Source organism: Chrysemys picta, chromosome 2 (assembly GCF_011386835.1).
Source record: "Chrysemys picta bellii isolate R12L10 chromosome 2, ASM1138683v2, whole genome shotgun sequence".
NCBI classification, from domain to species: domain Eukaryota; kingdom Metazoa; phylum Chordata; order Testudines; family Emydidae; genus Chrysemys; species Chrysemys picta.
The window spans coordinates 280,504,817-280,530,468 of NC_088792.1; the positions used below are offsets into that span (position 1 = coordinate 280,504,817).

Below are 25,652 nucleotides of genomic sequence, written 5' to 3' on the forward strand. Positions count from 1 at the left end.
ACATCTCTTCTCTGACACATGAAATTTTTATTTCCCTGGTCTTGCAGCTTGCATCTGCAATGTATTTAATTTATTTATATTTACTGTGCACTATCTGTGCTTAATCTCCCTCTGGCGACCGTATGCTTATGCTGCAGACTCACTCCTTCGGCTTTATTTGTGAACGCTCAGTGCAAGATAAAACTGTTTCTCTCTCTACCTGCTTGCACGCGGTCAGTCAAGATGGCTGTGTGCATTCCCCTCACTGCTCCGTTTGAATACCTCTGGCAGTAACTACAGAACCCTTCTTCTTGGTTCTATCTTTATTTGCCTACCTTCCCATTCTTGCTAGCTGACTCATGCTGTCCCTTGCAGCAAAAACAGCAGTCTGTCACCTTGTGCCTATAGGTGAACTTTTTCCCTTCTATTTGCTTAATTTTTCTTCTTGTTTAGGAAATGGGAGCACTAGACATTTGTGGGACAGAAGATCTGTATCACCAACATGTTATATTTGGACCCAGCAGAGGAGAGGATAGCGACTGGGGGCGCTGATAGAAACATAGCTGTCTGCTATAGTGGTAGCTTTAATGTTCTGGTAGCAAAACTGAAACTAACACAAAAGTGAGGCTGTGCCAGAGTGAGCACAGAATACCTAACCATTTAAAGGAACAATACATCACATTAACCTTCAATTATTGCTACATAAAGAAGTCACCTTTCTCACTTATGTCTGGCATAAACAGTCAATATCAAGGACTCAAAAAGAATATAATTACTGTAGTACCTTAACACATGAGCCCTGCCAAAGGAAGGAAAAGTGTTTTACAAAATGGATTATTAAAAGAAACTGAGAATTAATCAGATCTAGAAACATTTATGGAGAGGTAACAATGACACTTTCCTAACATTCTAGCCAAGATGTGACCGGAGACCCAGGGGACCCAGCTGAGGTCATTCAATTAATGTGAACTGCAAAGAATGCGGCAGACAATCCCCAAAGCTGGTGGATATTCCAATACTTAGATTTACCAAGCCAGCACAAAACAGCTTCTTTATTACTTCGCTGGTTGCCCAGAAGCCAACACAGTTCCCTTAAAGTAACTCAGCCTCAGGCCTCCACCCAAATACCCAAATCAAGAATGATGAAGATTACTGAAAATCTTATTTCATCATATAAAAAAGAAAAATTTCTACCAATCCCAAACAATTGGACACATTACCCTCCCAGGTTAATGAATATTCCAGATTTTACCCAAATACATGCTTACAGCCAATTCTTATTAACTAAACTAAAATTTATTAAAAAAGAAAATAGAGTATGGTTAAAAGATCAATATACATAAAGACATGAGTCAATCTTGAGATTCAGATTCACAGCAGAGATGGTGAGCTTTGTAGTTGCAAAGAATTATTTTAGAAATAGTCCAAAGGTTATAATCCAATGTTTATATTTCAGGGCGGTCCAAGCAGAACTGGGATCTCAGTCCCTGTGGCTTAGGCTTCCCCTGCATGAAATCTCACGCAGATCTGAGATCAAAAGGATTGGGACCCAAGGGTCTTCTATACAGTTTTCTAGCATCCACATGACCATACAGACCTGGGTAAACAATAGGCTTTTGATGTAACCTTCTGTTTCTAAGCACCACCAGTAATTAGTTACACAAATTAACACAGGGCAATTTATCCATTAAGCAGTCTGTCAGGGTTCCCTCCCCACTCTGAACTTTAGGGTACAGACGTGGGGACCCGCATGAAGACCCCTTAAGCTTATTTCTACCAGCCTAGGTTAAAAACTCCTCAAGGCCCAAATCCTTCCTTGTACTTTGGATTAGGTAACGTTGCCACCACCAAGTGATTTAAACAAACATTTAGGGAGGGCCACTTGGAGCCCTACCTTCCCCAAATATCCCCCCCAAGTCCCTACACCCCTTTTCCTGGGCAGGCTTGAGAATAATATCCTCACCAACTGGTACAGGGGAACACAGACCCAAACCCTTGGGTCTTAAAACAATGAAAAATCAATCAGGTTCTTAAAAGAAGAATTTTAATTAAAAAAAAGGTAAAAGTTACCTCTGTAAAATCAGGATGGTAAGTACTTTACAGAATAACAAAAGACTCAAAAACACAAAGGATCTCCCCTCTAGGCAAAACCTTAAAATTACAAAACCAGGTATCAACCTCCCTCTTAGACAAAGGAAATCACAAGCCAAAATAAAAGGAAGCTAACGCATTCCTTCGCTAATACCCCTCTATCCCAATAGAACGCTGTCCTTGGGAGCCAAAAAATCTTACCGCGTTATATCGAACTTGCTTTGATCCGCCAGAGTGCGCAGCCCCGCCCCTCCCTGAGCACTGCTTTACCGTGTTATATCCGACTTCATGTTATATCGGGTCGCATTATGTCGGGGTAGAGGTGTACTTACTAATACTAATGGAGTTAATTGCTTGCTTTCTTGACCTGACTCCGGCAAGCACACAGAACAGACAAAACAAAGCCTTTTCCCCCTCCCCAGATTTGAAAGCATCTTGTCCCCTTATTGGTCCTTTTGGTCAGGTGCCAGCTAGGTTACCATAGCTTCTTAACCCTTTACAGGTAAAAGGATTTTGTGCCTCTGGCCAGGAGGGATTTTATAATACTGTATACAGAAAGGTGGTTACCCTTCCCTTTATATTTATGACACAGTCTATCACAAACTTTAAGGAGACATATAGACAACGACATTATTTCACCCAAGATTCATCTAAATGCTAACATTCCCTTTTGATCTCTGAATTAATAATTATAGTGACAGACAGGAACAGTGTTTACACTGCTAGCATCTAAGATGCACACAATTAGTATCACTTCTAACAATATAGGTTTGCCTTGCAAAGTTCTAGCCCAGTGTTTCTCAAACTGGGGTTGCTGCTTGTGTAGGGAAAGCCCCTGGCGGGCCGGGCCAGTTTGTTTACCTGCCCCCGTCTGCAGGGCCGGCCGATCGCGGCTCCCACTGGCCGTAGTTCACTGCTCCGGGCCAATGGGGGCTGCTGGAAGCGGCGCGGGCCAAGGGATGTACTGGCCGCTGCTTCCAGCAGCTCCCATTGGCCTGCAGTGGCGAACCGCGGCCAGAGGGAGCCACGATTGGCCCGACCTGCAGATGGGGCAGGTAAACAAACCGGCCTGAACCACCAGGGGCTTTCCCTACACAAGCGGCAACCTCAGTTTGAGAAACACTATTCTAGCCTATCTACCATGAATGGCCCTAATAACCATTCACATACCTTTCTAACATGACTTTAAAAGGTTGGCTTCGGGTCATTCAGCCTGCAGGACACTTAACCCTTTCTAGTCACGCGTCTTAAGGATTCTCTTACAAATCCCATGTGTTATGTCTTTTGCTCTTTACACAATATACAAAACATGAGAAAACCACATTCACACTGGGGCCCAAGTAATTGTGTTTACTAAATCAATATAACATGCAAGACCCAGCTACATATATGCAAGGCCCATTTATACCCTGCAACTCTGACAGGGTTTTTGTGGGTTCTAAAACATAGAAGACAGTGAGTGCCACTAGAGCAGTGGTTCTCAACCAGGAGTATGTGTACCCCAGGGTACACAGAGGTCTTCCAGCAGATACATCAACTCATGTAGTTTTTCGCATAGTTTTACAACAAGCTACATAAAAAGCACTAGCAAAGCCAATACAAACTAACATTTCATTCAGACAGTGACTTGTCTATACTGCCCTATATACTATACACTGAAATGTAACAACAATATATTCCACTTGATTTTATAATTATATAGACAAATTAGAGGATTGGGCCGAAAAAAACCTGATGAGGTTCAACAAGGACAAGTGCAGAGTCCTGCACTTAGGACGGAAGAATCCCATGCACTGCTACAGACTAGGGACCGAATGGCTAGGTAGCAGTTCTGCAGAAAAGGACCTAGGGGTCACAGTGGACGAGAAGCTGGATATGAGTCAACAGTGTGCTCTTGTTGCCAAGAAGGCTAATGGCATTTTGGGCTGTATAAGTAGGGGCATTGCCAGCAGATCGAGGAACGTGATCGTTCCCCTTTATTCGACATTGGTGAGGCCTCATCTGGAATACTGTGTCCAGTTTTGGGCCCCACACTACAAGAAGGATGTGGAAAAATTGGAAAGAGTCCAGCGGAGGGCAACAAAAATGATTAGGGGTCTGGAGCACATGACTTATGAGGAGAGGCTGAGGGAACTGGGATTGTTTAGTCTCCAGAAGAGAAGAATGAGGGGGGATTTGATAGCAGCCTTCAACTACCTGAAGGGGGGTTCCAAAGAGGATGGAGCTCGGCTGTTCTCAGTGGTGGCAGATGACAGAACAAGGAGCAATGGTCTCAAGTTGCAGTGGGGGAGGTCCAGGTTGGATATCAGGAAAAACTATTTCACTAGGAGGGTGGTGAAACACTGGAATGCGTTACCTAGGGAGGTGGTGGAGTCTCCTTCCTTGGAGGTTTTTAAGGCCCGGCTTGACAAAGCCCTGGCTAGGATGATTTAGCTGGGAATTGGTCCTGCTTTGAGCAGGGGGTTGGACTAGATGACCTCTTGAGGTCCCTTCCAACTCTGATATTCTATGATTTTATGGTAAAAATGAGAAAGTAAGCATTTTTCCAGTAATAGTGTGCGGTGACACTTTTGTATATTTATGGCTGATTTTGCAAGTAAATAGTTTTTACGTGACATTAAACTTGGGGGTACATAAGACAAATAAGATTCCTGAAAGGGATACAGTAGTCTGGAAAGATTGAAAGCCACTGAATTAGAGGGTTCACAACCTATTTAAAGGGATACTAACAAATTTCTATATACTACAATGAGTAGTACACCAGTGTAAGAAACTAGACTACACCAGATACTCCGGACCATGGAATAGGACATTCAATACACACCTCCCCCAGTTAAAACAGAATAGGTTTCAACACACAAACTGGCCTTTTGAGGCACACTGCCATGTCTTGTTCCAGCTTCTCTCTGTGGATATTGCATTAAACCCCAGGTAAAGATTTTCAATAGTTTATGACGACTAAAACTTTGAGTTGTTATAATTACTGAACAGTGAGTAACAGAAATAGTAAGTTTGAACATAGTAATTTCATTATAATTTTCTTTTCAGCTTCAGGGTTCACCAAATTTTATAATGATGTCATTAAGCATTTTTCTATAATACTAAATTTATGATATTATTAAAAACCCAGTCACTTCAAGAAGTCAGTGACTGGTATATTGGAACAGACATTTGTAGAAAAACATTATTGTAGACTGCAGGGAATTGCATGTAAAATATTGGTAATATTTACTGTTCCAGTACTTTCTCTTTCATTTATAATTTTTAGGCTTGAAGCAGTTTGTGTTTTTAAGCACCCATATTCAGAAATGTCCAAATTAGTACATTTCAAAGCTGGTAATGGAAGTATGCAGTTTTTGAAATACTGCTGTATATTAATTTTCATTTGCAGAAACTCACCTTATTTTGAAGGCTTGTTTATCTACATTATACAGCTCTAACAAATAACTACATTTCTATGAATTATCAGCATTTCTGACAGGCACAAATATTTCTAAACCATAATTAGAGATGCATACAACATTTTCATGGAGTACTCAAAATATATTTATTATTTTGACAGGTTGTTCCTAATTGTTTGCAAACTTAGAAATTTCCACTTCCTTCTTGCATTAGTTGTTATCAAACCATTATTATTAGCTTGAATACTGCATGGTTAGCCTTAAAATATACCTCAAATTGGTCCAAATAGCACGCTGGCCTTCCCACACAGCGTGGGCTATGGGGCAATACCTGGAGGGAAATTCACTCCTCCTTGGGTATCCTGAAGCAACAGCAAGCCAGTATGGCATATCCTCTAATAGGAGGGTTTCTCATTGGGTAGATTCAGTCCCTACAATAGGCTCTTAGATTTAATAGATTCATACAGTTTAAGGCCAGAAGGGACCATTAGATTACCTAATCTGACTTCCCATACATCACAGGCCATTAAATTCCATCTACTTACTCTGATATTGAGCTCAATAATTTGCATTTGACTAAAGTGTGATTTGTGTTTAGATAAAGCATATTAAAGACATCAAGTCTTGATCTGAAAACAATGAGAGATGAAGCATTCGCCACTTCCCTTGGTAGTTTGTTAAAGGATTCATCGCCCTGACTAGAAATTATGCACACATTTTTAATAATCAGATTTTCTCTGACTTCAGCTTCCACCCATTGGTTCTTGTTATGCCTTTCTCCAATAGATTAAAGAACCCTTTAGCACCCTGTATTTGTTTTGCATGGAAATACTCATACATTGTAACCAAGTCCCCTATGTGTCTTTTTTTTCCCTAAATAAACTAAACTGACTGAACTCTCTCTCTCTCGATATCAGGCATTTTCTCCAACCTATGAATCATTTTAGAGCCCCTCTCCAATTTTTAACTTCCTTTTTAAAATGAGGACTCCAGAACTGGACATCATGGTCCAGTATTGGTCTCACCAATGCCGTACACAGAAGTAAAAATCTACATACTCTTACTCTACTATTTGTATATCCAAGGATCACATTGGCCTTTTTTGCCACAGCTTTACACAGGAAGCTCATTTTCAGATGCTTGTCCACTATAATCCTTAAATCCTTTTCAGAGCCACTGCTTTCTACAATACCGTCTCTCATTTTGTAGGTACAACCTGCATTCCTTTTTCTTAGATGTCTAAGGAAGGTTACTTACCGCATAGAAACCGAAACTTTTAGAGATGTGTGGTCCGTTTGGGTGTTCACTGTGGATGTGCATAAGCTCCGTATGCCCAAGATGGGAAATTCTTCAGTAGGAGAGTCCTTCGGTCTATGTCCCCTTGTGCTGCAAACCCAGGGCATAAAGTAACAATGAAGACCACCTATCCCTTCAGTTCCTACGTTACCATAAATCACAAGGATCCAAAGAGGAGAAGGAGGAAGGTTGGTAGTGAATATCCATAGGGACCTCACATCTTGAAGAACTCCATTAACTATAAGGATAAGTAATCTTCCCTTCTTCTCTGAGTGCTGGTCCCCATGGGTACTAACTGTTGGTAATTTCCAAGCAGTCCTTATTTCGGAGAATGGTCCAAGGAAGTAACTCGGAACGCAATCTGCCGTACTACTGAACCAAAGGATGTTTGACAGTGATGCAAATGAGGCAGACTGTGCTCTCATTGAGTAAGCTTTAATACCATATGGAGGAGGAGTTTGAGAGCGAGTAGCAGAAGAGGATGCAGCCAAAGATACATCTTGAGAATCTCTGAGATGGTTTCACCGTTCATTCTTCTGGCAAGTTTAGGAGATTTACTAAATAGCGTTGGTCCGATCAAAGTAAAAAGTTAGGACCCTTTGAACATCCAGATATCATCTCTGGTCATTCCTAGCATTGTGGGGCTTCAGGTAAAACAAGGGCAGATGAATCGTTTGATTCAGAGGGAAGTCTGATTGGACCTTATAAACAAAGATGATGTACTCTGAAGGACACCTTATCTCAGTGAAAGATGGTATACATGTATCTCCCACAATGGCACCAAGCTCACCTACCCTCCTAGCTGAAGTAATCTCTGTAAAAAAGGGCCGCCTTCATTTATAAGTATAGGAAGGGGCATGAAGACAAGGGCTCAAAGGGAAGCTACGTAAGTGCTGCTAGTACTAAAATCAGAACCCAGGGAGGCATAGGTCAAGATACCAGAGGGAAAGTTTTAATAGTATCTTTGAAGAGTTGGACTGTCAGGAGGTGAGTGAAAACTGAGTAGCTTTCTATAGTAGGAAGCAGACTGAAAGTTTGAGTGTCTTTAGGGACAGGATGTAGTTACAGATACAGGGAAGTTCTGCCTCTTCCAGAAAAAGGTGATCTTTCTGGCAAAACTCTTCCACACAGCAGTGTAATACTTACATGTAGAAAAGACGGTTACTCACCGTTGTAACTGTTGTTCGAGATGTGTTGCTCATATCCATTCCATTAGGTGTGTGCGCGCCGCGTGCACGATCGTCGGAAGATTTTCTACCCTAGCAACACCGGCGGGTCGGCTGTGGAGCCCCCTAGAGTGGCGCCTTCATGGCGCTGAATATATACCCCAGCCGACCCGGCGCCCCCTCAGTTCCTTCTTGCCGGCTACTCCGACAGTGGGGACGGGGGGCGGGTTTGGAATGGATATGAGCAACACATCTCGAAGAACAACAGTTACAACGGTGAGTAACCGTCTTTTCTTCTTCGAGTGCTTGCTCATATCCATTCCATTAGGTGACTCCCAAGCCCAACTTAGGTGGTGGGGTCGGAGTGAGACATTGCTGTGTGCAAAACCGCTGATCCGAAAGCAGCATCGTCCCTGGACTGCTGCACTAGTGCATAGTGAGCTGTAAATGTGTGGACTGATGACCAAACCGCAGCTCTACAAATGTCCTGGATCGGAACTTGCGCCAGGAAAGCCGTCGAGGAAGCTAGGGCCCTCGTGGAGTGAGCTGTGAGGTGTGGTGCTGAGGCACCTGCCAGGTCATAGCAAGTCCGGATGCAAGACGTAATCCATGAGGATAGGCGTTGTGAGGAGAGCGGTGAACCTTTCATTCGGTCGGCCACTGCAACGAAGAGTTGCGTAGTCTTTCTAAAGTGCCTTGTGCGGTCAATATAGAAGGCCAGGGCCCTGCGTACGTCCAGAGAATGCAAACGTTGATCCTGGCGAGTAGCATGTGGTTTAGGATGAAATACCGGGAGAAATATATCCTGGTTGATATGAAATGGAGAAACCACCTTAGGGAGAAAGGCAGGATGTGGGCGGAGCTGCACTTTATCCTTATGAAAAACTGTGTAAGGGGGCTCGGGATGTAAGCGCCCTGAGTTCAGAAACGCGCCTTGCTGAGGTGATGGCTACGAGGAAGGCTGTCTTCCAGGATAGGTACAGAAGTGAACAGGTGGCCAGTGGCTCGAATGGAGGACCTGTGAGCTTGGAGAGAACCAGGTTGAGGTCCCACGTCGGAACGGGCTGACGTTGTTGTGGGTACATCCGGTCTAAGCCCTTGAGGAATCTAACGACCATCGGGTTAGAGAATACCGAAGACGCGAGTTCCCCTGGATGAAAGGCCGATATAGCGGCCAGGTGAACTCTAATTGAAGATATCGCCAACCCTTGCTGTTTTAGGGAGAGGAGATATTCCAATATGAGAGGAATAGGCGCCTGTAACGGGGACGTGGCTCGTTGTTCGCACCAACAGGAGAACCGCTTCCACTTGGCCAAGTATGTGGTCCGTGTTGAGGGCTTCCTACTGCTCAGCAGAATCTGTTGGACAGAGTGCGAGCACTGCTGCTCTGCCTGGGTGAACCATGGAGCAGCCACGCCGTGAGGTGGAGTGATTGCAGGTCGGGGTGACGCAGCCGGCCGTGGTCCTGAGAGATGAGATCCGGGCATAATGGAAGCGGGATCGGTGTCTGAACCGAGAGCTCCAACAGCGTGGTGTACCAATGTTGTCTCGGCCACGCTGGGGCGATCAGAATCACCTGTGCCTGGTCTCTGCACAATTTGAGCAGTACCTTGTGGACCAGAGGAAACGGAGGGAAGGCATAAAACAGGTGGTCTTTCCAGGGAAGGAGAAACGCATCCGAGAGGGAGCCCGGAGCTCGACCTTGCAGGGAGCAGAACACGTGGCACTTCCTGTTGTCTCGAGATGCAAACAGGTCTATCTGGGGAAACCCCCACTTCTGGAAAACGGAATGTATGATGTCCGGACGGATAGACCACTCGTGTGTTTGAAAGGACCTGCTGAGTCGGTCCGCCAGAGTGTTCTGGACTCCAGGGAGGAACGATGCCGTGAGATGGATTGAGTGGGCGATGCAGAAGTCCCACAGGCGAATGGCCTCTTGGCATAGAATTGACGAACGTGCTCCTCCTTGCTTGTTGATGTAAAACATGGCAGTGGTGTTGTCGATGAGAACTAACACACAGCGGCCACGTAGGAGATTGAGAAATGCCTGGCACGCCAGGCGCACCGCCATCAGTTCCCGAACATTGATGTGCAGGGCTATCTGGGGTGCAGTCCACAGGCCCTGGGTATGGTGTTCGTTGAGATGGGCGCCCCAACCCAGGGATGAAGCGTCTGTGACCAGGTGCAGAGAGGGTTGTGGGGCGTGAAACGGCATCCCCTCGCAAACCACCTTGTGATCTAGCCACCATGTGAGGGAGGTCAGGACCGAGTTCGGGACCGTGACCACCATGTTCAGGCTGTCCCGATGTGGGCGGTATATCGATGACACCCAGGTCTGGAGTGGGCGAAGCCGAAGTCTGGCATGCCTGGTTACGTACGTGCAGGAAGCCATGTGACCCAGCAGGGTAAGGCACGACCTCACCGTGGTAGTTGGGAAGGCCTTGAGTCCTTGAATGAGGCTCGTGATGGTGCAAAAGCGATTGTCTGGCAGGATGGCTTGTGCACGTCTGGAGTCTAGAACCGCGCCTATGAATTCTATTCCCTGGGTAGGTTCTAGAGTGGATTTGTCCTTGTTGAGTAGGATACCCAACTTGTTGAATGTGTGCACTATTATGTGGACGTGATCTCGAACTTGTTCTTTGGTGCGACCGCGTACCAGCCAGTCGTCTAGGTACGGGAACACCTGTATCCCTTGCCGACGAAGGTACGCTGCCACGACAGCCATACATTTCGTGAACACCCTTGGGGCCGAGGATAGGCCGAAGGGAAGGACTGCAAATTGGTAGTGCACCTTGCTTACCACGAATCGCAGGAAGCGTCTGTGAGGCGGGTAAATTGCAATGTGAAAGTATGCGTCTTTCATGTCGAGGGCGGCGAACCAGTCTCCAGGATCGAGGGAAGGAATAATGGCCCCCAGAGAGACCATGCGGAACTTCAACTTTACTACGAATTTGTTGAGTCCGCGCAAGTCCAAGATAGGTCGCAGACCTCCTTTGGACTTGGGAATGAGGAAGTAACGGGAATAGAATCCCCTGCCCCTTAACTCCACTGGAACCTCCTCTATGGCCCCCATAGCAAGGAGCGTGGAAACCTCCTGTATAAGAAGTTGCTCGTGAGAAGGGTCCCTGAAGAGGGACGGGGAAGGGGGGGAGGAGGGGGGAATTGAAGAAAACTGGATAGCATATCCCCTGTCCACCGTGCGAAGGTCCCAACGGTCCGAGGTTATAAGGGACCAGGCATGGTGGAAATGGGAAAGGCGATCCCGAAAGGATGGGGCTGGATCCTGGGGGATGACTGGGGCGCCGTCCTCGACCGCACCTTCAAAAGTTCTGCCTGGGGCCTGAAGGTGGTCTAGGTGGCCCCTGGTTCTGACCAGGTTGAGGGCCGGTCCACCTTCTTCTACCACCTCGTCCTCGCCTCCGGGTCGAGTCCTGTCTCTGACGAGGCGGGGGGGGGGGGGTAGAAGCGCTGAGGCTGCGGTCTAAATGGCCTGCGCTGAGGGCCCACAACATGCATCCCCAAGGAACGCATGATCGTCCTGGAGTCCTTGAGGCTCTGCAGGCGAGAGTCCGTCTTTTCTGAAAACAACCCTTGACCTTCGAAGGGTAGATCCTGCAGGGTTTGCTGCAGTTCCTGAGGTAGACCCGAGACCTGGAGCCAGGAGATCCTCCGCATAGCGATACCTGAGGCCAGGGTTCTCGCAGCAGAGTCCGCTATGTCTAAGGAGGCCTGTAAGGAGGTCCGAGCCACCTTCTTACCCTCCTCTACCAGGGCTCCAAACTCCTCCCTGGACTCTTGGGGAACCAACTCCTTGAACTTCCCCATAGAGTTCCAGGAGTTAAAGCTATAGCGGCTCAAGAGCGCCTGCTGGCTAGCCGCTCTAAGTTGCAGCCCTCCGGCTGAGTAAACTTTACGGACGAATAAATCGAGACGCTTAGCCTCCTTTGATTTGGGCGCTGCGGCCTGCTGACCGTGGCGCTCCCTTGCGTTCACTGATGCCACCACCAGTGAACACGGCTGGGGGTGGGTATACAAGTACCCGTAGTCTTTAGACGGGACAAAGTATTTCCTTTCCACCCCTCTCGCTGTGGGTGGGATAGAGGCAGGAGTCTGCCATATCGTAGAAGCATTGGCCTGTATCGTGCGGATCAGGGGTAACGCCACCCTCGATGGGGCATCCGCTCCGAGGATATTCACGATCGGGTCGTGCACCTCCACTATCTCCTCCGCCTGCAGGTCCATATTACGGGCCATCCTTCGCAGAAGATCCTGGTGAGCCCGAAGATCTATTGGAGGTGGACCTGTGCACGATGTGCCCGCCACTGCCTCATCCGGAGAAGAAGAGGAAGATGCCTCCGGTGGAACAGGATCCAAGGGCTGGTCCTGGTCTCCCTGTTCCTGGGCCGGAGCATCACCTGCGCCTGGGTCCAGGGCGTCAGGTGGTGCGGACACAGAAGCCTCCATGCCCCCTGGCGGAGGCCGAGAAATGGTGGACTCCGGGGCCCTTCTGACGGAGTGACCGGAGCGAGAGGTCGAAGCAATTGGAGCCCCTTGCGCCTGATGGTACGCCCACGGGGTCCAAAACGACCAGTGAGATGGGCCATGAGAATGGTCCTCTGCCGTGTCCTGCCAATGGCCCAAGTCCTGTTCCTCGGCTTGCCCCTGAGGGGGGTATGCCGATCTCGAGAGGTCCTCCGAGGAGCGAGACACCGATCTCGATGGCCACGGCGGTGCCGAGAGCGTCGAGACGATTCCCGTGGGCTGCGGTGCCGCACGGTGCCGGTCCGGAGATGATCTATCTCTACGCGGTGCCGGCGATCGGTGCCGGGACCGCGACCGGTGCCGATGACCTCGTCGGTGCCGGGAGTCGGACCTGGACCTCGACGAGGACCTGGAGTATGCCCGGTGCTGGGAGCGGCCTCTCGACGTCGAGCGTCGACCGTAGCGGTGCCGAGAACTACGTCTCGACGTTGATCGGTGCCGACGATCATAGCGGTGCCGAGACGTAGAGCGGTGCCGCGAAGAAGATCTTGGCCGCGAGTACGACCGGTGCCGAGGTGATATTCGGCGCCGGGACTGCGAGCGTCGTGGGGACCTGCTTCGGGACCTGGATCGGTGCCGAGGTTCCAGCCCTGGCGATGGAGGGCGCATCAAGGCAGGTTTCCCCCTCGACTGGACCGGGCGAGTCAACGGTGCCGTCGGTGCCGGTGGTTGGGGCGGTGCCGGCTCCGTGAGAGCTATTAAGTCTCTCGCCGCCGCGAAGGTCTCTGGAGTCGACGGGAGGCACTGTATCACCGCCGGCCTCGGTGGAGATGCTATCTGCACCGGACTCAACGGCCTCGGCGCCGGAGTCGACGGTGCTGGAGGCACCTGTTTCCGGTGCTCCACCGGCGGACGCGGCTCTACCCCCGGCACTGGGGGAGCCGGCGTCTTCGGCACGGAGGTCCCCGTCTTATGGGCTTTTTTATGCCCTGGGGATAATGACCGGCGCCGAGGCACTTGCTGTGCTTGCGGTGCCGACGAGGTCCGGTGCCGGGGAGGCTTGTCCGACGCCACTCGCGTGGTCGTCGTAGCCGGTGCGCCGGGGCACTGCGCACCGAGGCGCTAGGTGCCGGGGCCTGGCTTGTAGATGGAGCGTCCGGACTAAGTTGCCGCCTCCATCAGGAGTTGCCGGAGCCGAAAGTCCCGCTCCTTCTTGGTCCTTGGTCTGAAGGCCTTACAGATCTTGCACTTATCTGTTTGATGGGGACTCTCCCAGGCACTTCAGACAGGAGTCGTGCGGGTCGCTCGTGGGCATAGGCTTAGCGCAGGAGGCGCACTGCTTGAAGCCGGGAGCGTTGGGCATGAGCCCGGCCCCGCGGCCGGGGGAGAAAGGGAGAGACGACCCCCTTAATCCCCTGAACTACTATAACAACTAGAACAACTTTTAAAAACTATTTAACTATTGAACTATAAACACTAGAACTATAACTATAACTATAACTGCGAATAACTAACTAAGCTAGGGAGAGTGGAGAACAGCTAAGCAGCGCTCCACAGTTCCAACGACCGTCGGGGCGGTAAGAAGGAACTGAGGGGGCGCCGGGTCGGCTGGGGTATATATTCAGCGCCATGAAGGCGCCACTCTAGGGGGCTCCACAGCCGACCCGCCGGTGTTGCTAGGGTAGAAAATCTTCCGACGATCGTGCACGCGGCGCGCACACACCTAATGGAATGGATATGAGCAAGCACTCGAAGAAGAAGGTTACCACTATTAATCAAGATGGATTGCACTTCTTGTGAGCAAGTTTGCTCTAAGTATGTTGCCCAACTAAAAACCAGGCTGTGAGCCAGAGGGGAATCATGTTGGGATGGCTGGTTTTGCCCCAATTCTGAGAGAATCGTGTGGGGAAAAATTATAAATGTACCTGCAGGTGGTCAATTACAGGGCCATCGTTAACCCAAAATGATGGTCTGTTGCCCTGCATTTTCCAGAGAACTTCAGATATAAGGGGAATAGGAGGAAAGAAAAACATTAACAATTCTGACCATGGGAGTAAGACGGCTACTCCACTCCGGAGTCCAGAACAGGACCATTGTGAGAGCAATAAGTTAAGGATTTCTTGCTCTGACAAACAGAGGCTAAGGACACCATTCCTTACCCATCCTGGCTAATAGCCATTAATGGACTTAACCTCCATGAATTTATCTAGTTCTCTTTTAAACCCTGTTATAGTCCTAGCCTTCACAACCTTTTCAGGCAAGGAGTTCCACAGGTTGACTGTGCGCTGTGTGAAGAAGAACTTCCTTGCATTTGTTTTAAACCTGCTGCCCATTAATTTCATTTGGTGGCCCCTAGTTCTTATATTATGGGAACAAGTAAGTAACTTTTCCTTATTCATTTTTTCCACACCATTCATGATTTTATATCCCTCTATCATACCCCCCCTTAGTTTCCTCTTTTCCAAGCTGAAAAGTCCTAGCCTCTTTAATCTCTCCTCATATGGGACCCATTCCAAACCCCTAATCAATTTAGTTGCCCTTTCCTGAACTTTTTCTAATGCCAGTATATCTTTTTTGAGATGAGGCGACCACATCTGTACGCAGTATTCAAGACCTGGGCGTACCATGGATATATATAAGGGCAATAAGATATTCTCTGTCTTATTCTCTATCCCTTTTTTAATGATTCCTAACATCATAGAATCATAGAATATCAGGGTTGGAAGGGACCTCAGGAGGTCATCTAGTCCAACCCCCTGCTCAAAGCAGGACCAATCCCCAACTAAATCATCCCAGCCAGGGATTTGTCAAGCCGGGCCTTAAAAATCTCCAAGGAAGGAGATTCCACCACCTCCCTAGGTAACGCATTCCAGTGCTTCACCACCCTCCTAGTGAAATAGTGTTTCCTAATATCCAACCTAGACCTCCCCCACTGCAACTTGAGACCATTGCTCTTTGTTCTGTCATCTGCCACCACTGAAGAGCCAAGCTCCATCCTCTTTGGAACTCCCCTTCAGGTAGTTGAAAGCAGCTATCAAATCCCCCCTCCTTCTTCTCTTCTGGAGACTAAACAATCCCAGTTCCCTCAGCCTCTCCTCATAAGTCATTTGCTCCAGACCCATAATCATTTTTGTTGCCCTCCGCTGGACTCTTTCCAATTTTTCCACATCCTTCTTGTAGTGTGGGGCCCAAAACTGGACACAGTACTCCAGATGAGGCCTCACCAATGTCGAATAAAGGGGAACGATCACGTTCCTCGATCTGCTGGCAATGCCCCTACTTATACAGCCCAAAATGCCGTTAGCCTTCTTGGCAACAAGGGCACACTGTTGACTCTCATCCAGCTTCTCGTCCACTGTGACCCCTAGGTCCTTTTCTGCAGAACTGCTACCTAGCCATTCGGTCCCTAGTTTGTAGCAGTGCATAGGACTCTGCACTTGTCCTTGTTGAACCTCATCAGGTTTTTTTTGGCCCAATCCTCTAATTTGTCTAGGTCCCTCTGTATCCGATCCCTAGCCTCCACTGTATCTAACATGCCTCCCAGTTTACTGTCACCTGCAAACTTGCTGAGAGTGCAGTCCACACCATCCTCCAGATCATTAATAAAGATATTAAAGAAAACCGGCCCCAGGACCGACTCTTGGGGCACTCCGCTTGAAACTGGCTGCCAACTAGACATGGAGCCATTGATCACTACCCGTTGAGCCCGACGATCTAGCCAGCTTTCTATCCACCTTACAGTCCATTCATCCAGCCCATACTTCCTTAAATTGGCGGCAAGAATACTGTGGGAGACCGTATCAAAAGCTTTGCTAAAGTCAAGGAGTAACACATCCACTGCTTTCCCCTCATCCACAGAGCCAGTTATCTCATCATAGAAGGCAATTAGGTTAGTCAGGCATGACTTCCCCTTGGTGAATCCATGCTGACTGTTCCTGATCACTTTCCTCTCCTCTAAGTGTTTCATAATTGATTCCTTGAGGACCTACTCCATGATTTTTCCAGGGACTGAGGTGAGGCTGACTGGCCTGTAGTTCCCCGGATCCTCCTCCCTTTTTTTTTAAAAAAATGGGCACTACAATAGCCTTTTCCCAGTCATCCGGGACCTCCCCCGATCGCCATGCTGTTTGCTTTTTTGACTGCCGCTGCACATTGTGTAGATGTCTTCAGAGAACTATCTACATTTTAAGATATATCGATTTCAATTACAACAGAATATAAAGTATACAGTGCTCACTTAATATTTTTATTACAAATATTTGCACTGTAAAAAAGATTAATTGATAAATACTGTTTCTTTTACCTCATACAAATACTGTAATGTAATTTGTATCGTGAAAGTGCAACTTACAAATGTCGATTTTTACAAAAATAAAATGTAAAATTTTAGAGCCTACAAGTCCACTCAGTCCTACTTCTTCAGACAATCGCTAAGACAAACAAGATTGTTTACATTTATGAAAGATAATGCTGCCCGCTTCTTACTTACAATGTCACCTGAAAGTGAGAACAGGCATTCACATGGCACTATTGTACCTGGCGTTACAAGGTATTTATGTGCCAGATATGCTAAACATTTGTATGCCCCATTCATGCTTCAACCACTATTCCAGAGGACATGCTTCCATGCTGATGATGCTCATTAAAAAAATGTGTTAATTAAATTTGTAACTGAACTTCTGGGGGGAGAATTGTATGTCTCCTGCTCTATGGTTTTACCTGCATTGTGTCATATATTTCGTGTTATCGCAGTCTCGGATGACAACCCAGCATATGTTGTTCAATTTAAGAACATGTTCACTGCAAATTTGACAAAACGCAAAGAAGGTACCAATATGAGATTTCTAACAATAGCTACAGCACTCGACCCAAGGTTTGAGAATCTGAAGTACCTTCAAAATATATGGGGAACAAGGTGTGGAACATGCTGTCGGAAGTCTTAAAAAGGCAGAACTCCCATGCGGAAACTACAGAACCCGAACCATCAAAAAAGAAAATCGACCTTCTGTTGGTGGCATCTGACTCAGATGATGAAAATGAAGGTGCATCGGTTGACACTACTTTGTATCATTATCAAGCAGAGCCTGCCTCTTCTCACTTTCAGATGACACTGTAAATAAGAAGCGGGCAGCATTATCTCCCATAAATGAAAACAAACGTGTTTGTCTTAGAGATCGGCTGAACAAGAAGTAGGAGTGAGTGGACTTGTAGGCTCTAGAGTTTTACTTTTTTTGTTTGAGTGAGGTTACAAAAAAAAAATCTACATTTGTAAGTAGAACTTTCACAATAAAGAGATTGCACTACAGTACTTGTATGAGATGAATTGAGAAATATTCTCTCTTTTGTTTATTTCTTTTTACAGGGGAAATATTTGTAATAAAAAATAATAATATAAAGTAAGCACTGTGCACGTTGTACTCTGTGTTGTAATTGAACCTGTATTGAACCTAGGCCCGACAGGTATTTAAGGAGGCATCCTCAGCAGCTATGTCATGGCAATACACTGAACAACTGCCCCGACAAACAGCCTTAGTGCTCAACGCGTACAGTAGCCACTTCCAGGCCTCTGATTGGATGGACAGGCAGCACTCTCAGTGGGCATCTGGACTATATGAAGACCCCAATAGGAAGAGGAAGCTGTCTGAGCAACGCACCATTGTCTCCTGGTTGCTGCCTAGACAATCCAAACTTGCTGATCTTACCTAGCTGCCCTGCTACCTCATCTGATCCTACATCTTGCTGCCTTGCCTGACGTCACTTTCCCAACCCACTGATCCAGCCCATTGGATTGAATGTTCTGGCCACTGACCCCTGCAAGAATGCTGAACGCTGTCCCGGACAGGCTGCAATACAGATCGACCTGCCTACTCCCCGACCATTTGCACACACTTCATTAGTGCTCTGGACTGCTGCCTAACCCGCCTCCGCCATCAGGCATTACAACCAGGTTACCAAGTGATCCACACTGCTCTGGTCTGACTGACCTTTTCTCATCATTATTTGCCACTCCACCAATCTTTGTCTAATCTGCATATTTTATCAAAGTGATTTTATATTTACTTTCAGATCACTGGTGAAAAACATTGAAAAGCATCAGGCTGAGCACAATCCTTGAGGAATCCCACCAGCCCTCCCCCTTCCCCCCCATTCAATTATTTCCCATTGTTAAATAGTTTGAGAGCTGTCAGATAGTTCTTAATCCACTTTATGTGTGATCTATTGATATTGCACGGTGCTAATTTTTTTATTACAATATCATACAGTAAATAACTCAAATGCCTTACAAAAGTTAAAAACTGTATATTGCATCTACACAGTTATCTTGTAATTTTGTATTCTCACAGAATGAAGTCAGGATTGTTTTACAAAACCTATTTTCCATAAAACCATTCTGATGAGCATTAATTCTATTCCTATCATTTTCTTATTTATTAGTTGAATCCTATATCAGCTTTTACATTATTTTGTCTGCAATTGATGTCTGTGTAACCAACCTATACTTACCTGGATGATCCTACTTGCTCTTTTAAAATATCTGTAGAATATTAATATACTTCCAGTCTTTTTGACTTTCCCAAGTATTCCAAACATTATTAAAAATTAAAATAAGAGGGCCAGAGATCTCCTCAATCCATGGGACTCTCGGGTGCAAGTTATCAGGGCCTGCTGATTTCAAAAATATTCATCCTTAGTAAATGATGTTGAAAATCCTCCTCGGTTACTAATGGACTGGAAAGTACTTCATCACCCACATGTGATAGATGCACATCATCCTGCTTCTTTCCAAATACAGAACAGAAACATTTAACTAACACTTCTGCCTTTTTTGCATCAACAACAATTTTACCCTCTCCGACTAGTAATGGACCTATACCATTGCTAGGATTTCTTTTGTTCCCAATATACTTACACTCCTTATTGTCCCTTAGCCCTGCCAGCCATGGATTTTTCCACGGGTTGGCTAGCTGGAGCACGTGACAGTTGATAATAGCAAGTAAGGCAGATGGACTATGTTACAAGTCTTGGGAATAAATCAGGCTCTGATAGGGCCTTAGTTTTAAGTAGGCTAAGCTCTGGGTCTGTGACACTATGGTTTGAGCATCCAAAAAAGGGAAGGCAACTAATAAGAGCCTTCCTTTCCCCACCCACCCCTTTTATTTTTTTATTTTTTTAAAAAACACTGATACCGGAATACATTACCTTGAGAAATTATCATTGTTATAGAATTAATCAAGTTGCGGCCAGTTGGCAAAACCCAGATGAGTATCTGCCCTCAGTGGTCCTTGCCACTGACAATACACCTACATTCTGCAGACTGCAAAGGCTATTCATTTGTTTTTGGGGAGCTAATCAGAGGGTTGATTTTAATTTACAAAGATCTAGATATTTTGGGTCCTGAGTACTATAAAAGACTATCCATTTCCTTTACCTAGGAGAAGGAAGAGTACCTGGGCTATGGATTTCTCTCATCCATAGTCGACAATGGCCTATGTTAACAGATCTTAACACAGACTGTAAAGTTTATTTGTTTATCCAGAAATGCCCCCTGTAAATAAGAAGTCTGACTGGGTTGAACTTTTTTAATTAACTCTTGCAGGTTCACTGCAAAGAGCTTTGTCCTGTTAGATACTTTTAATACTGACAACCTTTTCCTGTTTTAATCTTAATATCTTTTTTCCAACAACTGTACATGCTAAAAACTAGAGTGTGTTGAGGACAAAGTCTACTGTACAAAAATCTCTAAAATGCATGTTAAGTCCGAAATCTCAATATATTATGCCAATTTGTTGGCACTGAAATATTCCATGGGAACATGTCATTTTCAACAAATCTTTTTAAGGAAACCTGCCTGGTTTTCTGCTATGCTGCCTGCCCACATACCCGTCTTCCCAGGCTGCTGGGGAGCCTGTAGTCCAATGTGCCACAGCCCCCAGCAATACTCAGGTCCTCAGCTGCTCACCTGATGGGCTTCTGAGGAGCCAGGACTTCCCTACTGGCCAATTCCCTGGGCTACCTGGCTCAGAGGGAAAGTAAGCAGCTGGGAAGCTAGCAGAAATGTTAAGAAATTTCCGCTTCAAGACTTCCAAAATGCAATTTTTCAAACATTTCCTGTCTGTGGGAAATTTTGCTTCTCATGGACTTTCTAGGTTCCCATACAGCTCTATGTTAATTACACATGATTGCTGAACATCTGACTGGTTTAACTCCAGAATGTTTGCACAATCATGCTGGTAATTTGCAGGGATGAGCATTTGGAAAATCACTTACTGCTCAAAATCTGACTTGCAATCTCATAAAATAAATTGAAAGACTGTAAGAATATTTTATAATCCCTCACATTGTCACTAACACTACTTAACTCCAGTAATTACTATTTCTCTATTAACATGCAGAAATAAATCTAAGTGCATTAGTGATAATTAATAGTCCAAAAGAATCATCTTTTCAAACATCTTCATCTGATTATTGATTGAACAGAATTGTAAATAGCTCTGCCATAGGAAGAGAGTAAATTCAGATACAAAGTAAGGTTTTGAGAGAGAAATGTAGAGTCTGAGATTTGTAATAATAAATTATTAGGCCTGCTCAGCAAAATATTTTCAAGTATATAAAATAATTAACTGTGCTAGTTTCTGATGTTATGGTCTAGTGCAGGATGTAGATCCCAGATAGAAGATGCACCAGACACTGAACTAACATTACATTCAATCTTCACCAAAAGACTGAGAAGAAAGACCATTTAACAATTAACTTTAATGTGATTTTTAACTTTTCAAATGCAAATTTAAACTTAAAAAATAACGCTATTTCATTCAAACTGAGTAAATCTACAAAGCTAAAACCAATACCTAAGTGAGACTCATGACGGTAAGAAATCTATCAGGTTTCACATTTTAATTTAACTTTATCCGTGTAATTTTACGCCATGGAAAATACATATGACGACACCCACAGAGCCAGAAAAACAGAAAACTTGTGGGAGTGACATCCTGAATTTACTTTGAAATGCAGAAGAACTAATATAAAGAATAAAGGATACAATATAGAAATTGTCCTACTTTTGACATCTCAATTACATTTTTTTTTTAAATTGGAAGCAATATCTTCTGCAAAACCTGATGAGTAAGAATACTGGTCAACTATTATTTCACTGCCTGAAGGCACCAGTCCAGTAGTTTAAGGCTTCCACAGCATATAGACTATCTTTACCCATTACAGTTGCTTACTCCAGGGCAGAACCCCTTACAGTAAGCACAAATAGTGTAGCTTCTACCCACTTAAGCACTGACTCATACCACTACTGTTTCCTACTTTTAAAACTGACGTTCACTAAGCTGTCTCCTGATTATTCCATCTTATTATTTACATATCATCAATAGCAGGCTTCACACCTTCATAGCTGTCTGTAAAACAAGACCCTGTTTCTGAAGCAACTGCACTCTCCTGACAAGTACATTTTATCAAAATGAACCAACTAATACAAGCTCTTTACATCCACTCTGTATTACAGGTCTCAATTAAAAAAGGCTAATTGGGGGGGGGGGGGGGGGGAAATAAACAACTTCATGTGTTTTCCCTACTTGATAGTGTCCCTTAAAGAACTTCTGTGCAGATAGCCTCAAAATTCAGTTTCATTGTAGAATTTTTAAAATATAGAACACAAAATCTAAGACTATAGTTCAAATAATACATCTGAACAACAGCTATGTAAAGAAAATATCTGCCTGTCAAAACTCCTCTTCCATATCTTTACTACAACACAAAATAGAATGCAGTGCACTGAAGGCTGAGCCATTCACCTACTTCAGTACCGCTACCTTACCTTTACATGACTGAAGTCCCCAACTTTGCCGCTTTCAGTTGGATTGATAGGTTTGCTGTCTACTCGTGGTTTGACAATCTGTCGAAAAGGACTGGAAAGTGGAAGTCCACTAATACTTATTCCATCTAGAAAAAGAAAAGGATCAGAATTTTTTATTTTGTTTTGTTTTCAAGTTCTAAGTAATATTCCAGATTGCCTAGAACTAAAATACCCCTAATACATTATCAAATGGAAAAGAACGGTTACTTACCTTCTGTAACTGTTGTTCTTGGAGATATGTTGTTCACGTCCATTACACATTAGGTGTGCGCGCGCCGCGTGCACGGACGTCGGAAACTTTTCCCCTTAGCGGCTCCCGTCGGGCCGGCAGGGCCCCCTCCCTCCCGCCAGAGCGGCGCCCCGCTCTAAGGTATATATATCCCTGCCGACCCGACCCCTTCAGTTCCTTCTTACCGTCCGTGGCGGCATTGGAACAACTCTGTCTCTCGTCTGAGAGTGTCCCTTAGCATAGTCATTAGTGTTATCTGCAACAGTTATCAGTTATTTAGTAGTTAGTGTTAAGCTTAGTAGTTAACAACTCATTAGGTACTTAAAGTTCCTGCTGTGGTTGCTTGGTCAACCCCGGCACCGGCCCTGGGCGGCGGGGCATGCCGCACGCCCAAGGCTTCAAGGCTTGTGCCACGTGCCGTAAGCCCATGCCATTGAGCGACCCCCACGACTCGTGTCTCCGCTGCCTGGGGGAAGCTCACCAGAAAGAGCGCTGCAAGATCTGCAAGGCCTTTAAGCCCAGAACTAAGAAAGAAAGAGACTTTCGCCTCAAGCAGCTGCTCATGGAGATGGCGTTACAGCCCTCCACTTCGGCGGCACGGTCTGCCTCAGTGCGGAGCGCCCTGGCATCGGTGCGCGCACACCTAATGTGTAATGGATGTGAACAATCACTCGAAGAAGAAGGAAAAAATCAGGGAAAGAAGCATAGCCTCTCTCTCTCTATTGCAGAAAGAGTTTAAAGAAAAGATGCAGTCACGATTTTGATCCTGATCCAATACTGACTAAAGCAATAGAAAGGCCTGCCATTGACTTCAGTGGGCTTTGGATGATATTCTCTATTTAGCTAAATTAGTACATTAGAACTCAATGAAATCCACAAGAAAGGAGAACATGAACAGGCACAAAAGAAGGTTTAAAATGTGTCCCCCAAATTTAAGGTTAGGCTGGTGCTTATTACATTAAATGAGAGATGCAAAAGATGGGATTTCTTCCCTAGCCATTATAACGAAAAAAGACAATCAACTGGTTAACTCCTGTAGAATAACTTCTAATAATATGCCTGAGGAATCCCTTTTCATGTCTATTTTAATAGGGAGCATGAAATAATGGCTTGATGTTTTCTACAGATTACTGATAGTGGGATGCATGAACAGAATGGGAATTTCAACATATGATCATTTATAAAGTAATGCAAATGCAAAATGGAAACCTAAGTTGTGTATTGTAATAGTCATCTCAAAATTGAATGAGAAGTACACATTTTCAGAGTCACATTCTCAACTTTATATTTTACTAGTAGCCAGTGTATATTAGTATATATGTATGTACAGTAATCAAAAGATATGTCAACAGAACTTTGTAGTAGTCTGGAATCTTTGCATAACAAAGCATGGCAGCGTATAGTCCCAGTGTTTGCTGGCATGCAGACAACATCCATTCCTTTTCTCTCTTTGTTATCCTCAGGAGAGTGATATCATTCACGGTCACCTGGTTGAAATGGGGTGATTTTATTAAGGGGACATTCAGAGGTGCCCGTTCCTGCTCGGCTGAACAGAAATGTTCCCCGCTGTTAGGGGTGAAGTGATCATCTCAGAGAATTGGGGGGGGGGGGGGGTAGTTGGGTTTGTGCTGCATGTTAACCCGGAAACCGCAGCCCCTCCTTTTACATTGCAAACCCATTTTAAATGGCCAACCCAACGGGTCCTTGGTATGGGAAATGAGGGCGCTGCTGTTTGAAACCATTCCCACATGTTATGAAGGTTAAAAAAGCCAAAAGACTGGCTTACCATGGCTGCCTGCAAGCCGAATTCTGTTGCCTGGCACTGCGTGAGTGATCTCTCACGCCAAACTGGCAGGCTCTCAATATACGAGGAAAAATGCGACCTTGTAATGAAAGCACATGTGCTGTGTAATGTGAACAGCAAAATTTAACGTGAAAGAGTGTACCCATTGTTCTCTAAAATGTGACTTTTTTAACCACCTCTCCCTTCTCCTCTACCAGCTGCTAATGTTTCTCCTTCACAGAGGCTAGTGAAGATTAGAAGGAGAAAACGGCAGACTCGGGATGATCTGTTCTCGGAGCTCCAGATGTCCTCCCACACTGACAGAGCACAGCAGAATGTGTGAAGGCAGTCAACGTCAGAGTGCAAAAAAACAAGAACGAGAGGAGAGGTGGCGGGCTGAAGAGAGCAAGTGGCGGGCTGAAGAGGATAGGTGGCATCAGCTTGCTGACAGAAGGCAAGAGTTGATACTCCGGCTGCTGGAGCATCAAACTGAAATGCTCCAGCGTATGGTTGAGCTGCAGGAAAGGCAGCAGGAGCAGAGACCACCGCTACAGCCCCTGTGTAACCAACAGCCCTCCTCCCCAAGTTCCATAGCCTCCTCACCCAGATGCCCAAGAACACAGTGGGGGGTCCTCCGGCCACCCAGCCACTCCACCCCAGATGATTGCCCAAGCATCAGAAGGCTGGCCTTCAATAAGAGTTAAAGTTTTAAACTGCAGTGTGTCCTTGTCCTTCCCTCCTCCCCCACCCCACCTGGTGCTTCCCTCCTCCCCCACCCCTCCCGGGCTACCTTGGCAGTTATCCCCCTAGTTGTGTGATGAATTAATAAAGAATGCATGAATGTGAAGTAACAATGACTTTATTGCCTCTGCAAGCAGTGCTCGAAGGGGGGAGGAGAGGGTGGTTAGCTTACAGGGAAGTAGAGTGAACCAGGGGGAGAGCGGGTTCATCAAGGAGAAACAAACAGAAGTTTCACACCGTAGCCTGGCCAGTCACAAAACTCGTTTTCAAAGCTTCTCTGATGTGCACCGTGCCCTGCTGTACTCTTCTAACCGCCCTGGTGTCTGGCTGCGCGTAATCAGCGGCCAGACGATTTGCCTCAACCTCCCACCCCGCCATAAATGTCTCCCCCTTACTCTCACAGATATTGTGGAGCACAGCAAGCAGCAATAACAATTGGAATATTGGCTTCGCTGAGGTCTATCCGAGTCAATAAACTGCGCCAGCGCGCTTTTAAACGTCCAAATGCACATTCCACCACCATTCGGCACTTGCTCAGCCTATAGTTGAACAGGTCCTGACTCCTGTCCAGGCTGCCTCTGTACGGCTTCATGCGCCATGGCATTAAGGGGTAGGCTGGGTC

At 45.9% G+C, this 25,652-nt stretch overlaps 1 protein-coding gene across 8 annotated transcripts in view; it reads right to left on the bottom strand.

Moving 5' to 3' along the window:
• Positions 1-25,652, bottom strand: part of TRAPPC9 (trafficking protein particle complex subunit 9) — an 852,706-nt gene that overhangs the window by 657,108 nt on the left and 169,946 nt on the right. For all 8 annotated transcript variants that reach the window (XM_065586245.1, XM_005291042.5, XM_005291041.5 and 5 more), the window contains exon 17: positions 22,239-22,363. In XM_065586245.1, coding sequence (XP_065442317.1) covers positions 22,239-22,363 — 125 coding nt within the window. The remainder of the gene's footprint in view (positions 1-22,238; positions 22,364-25,652) is intronic.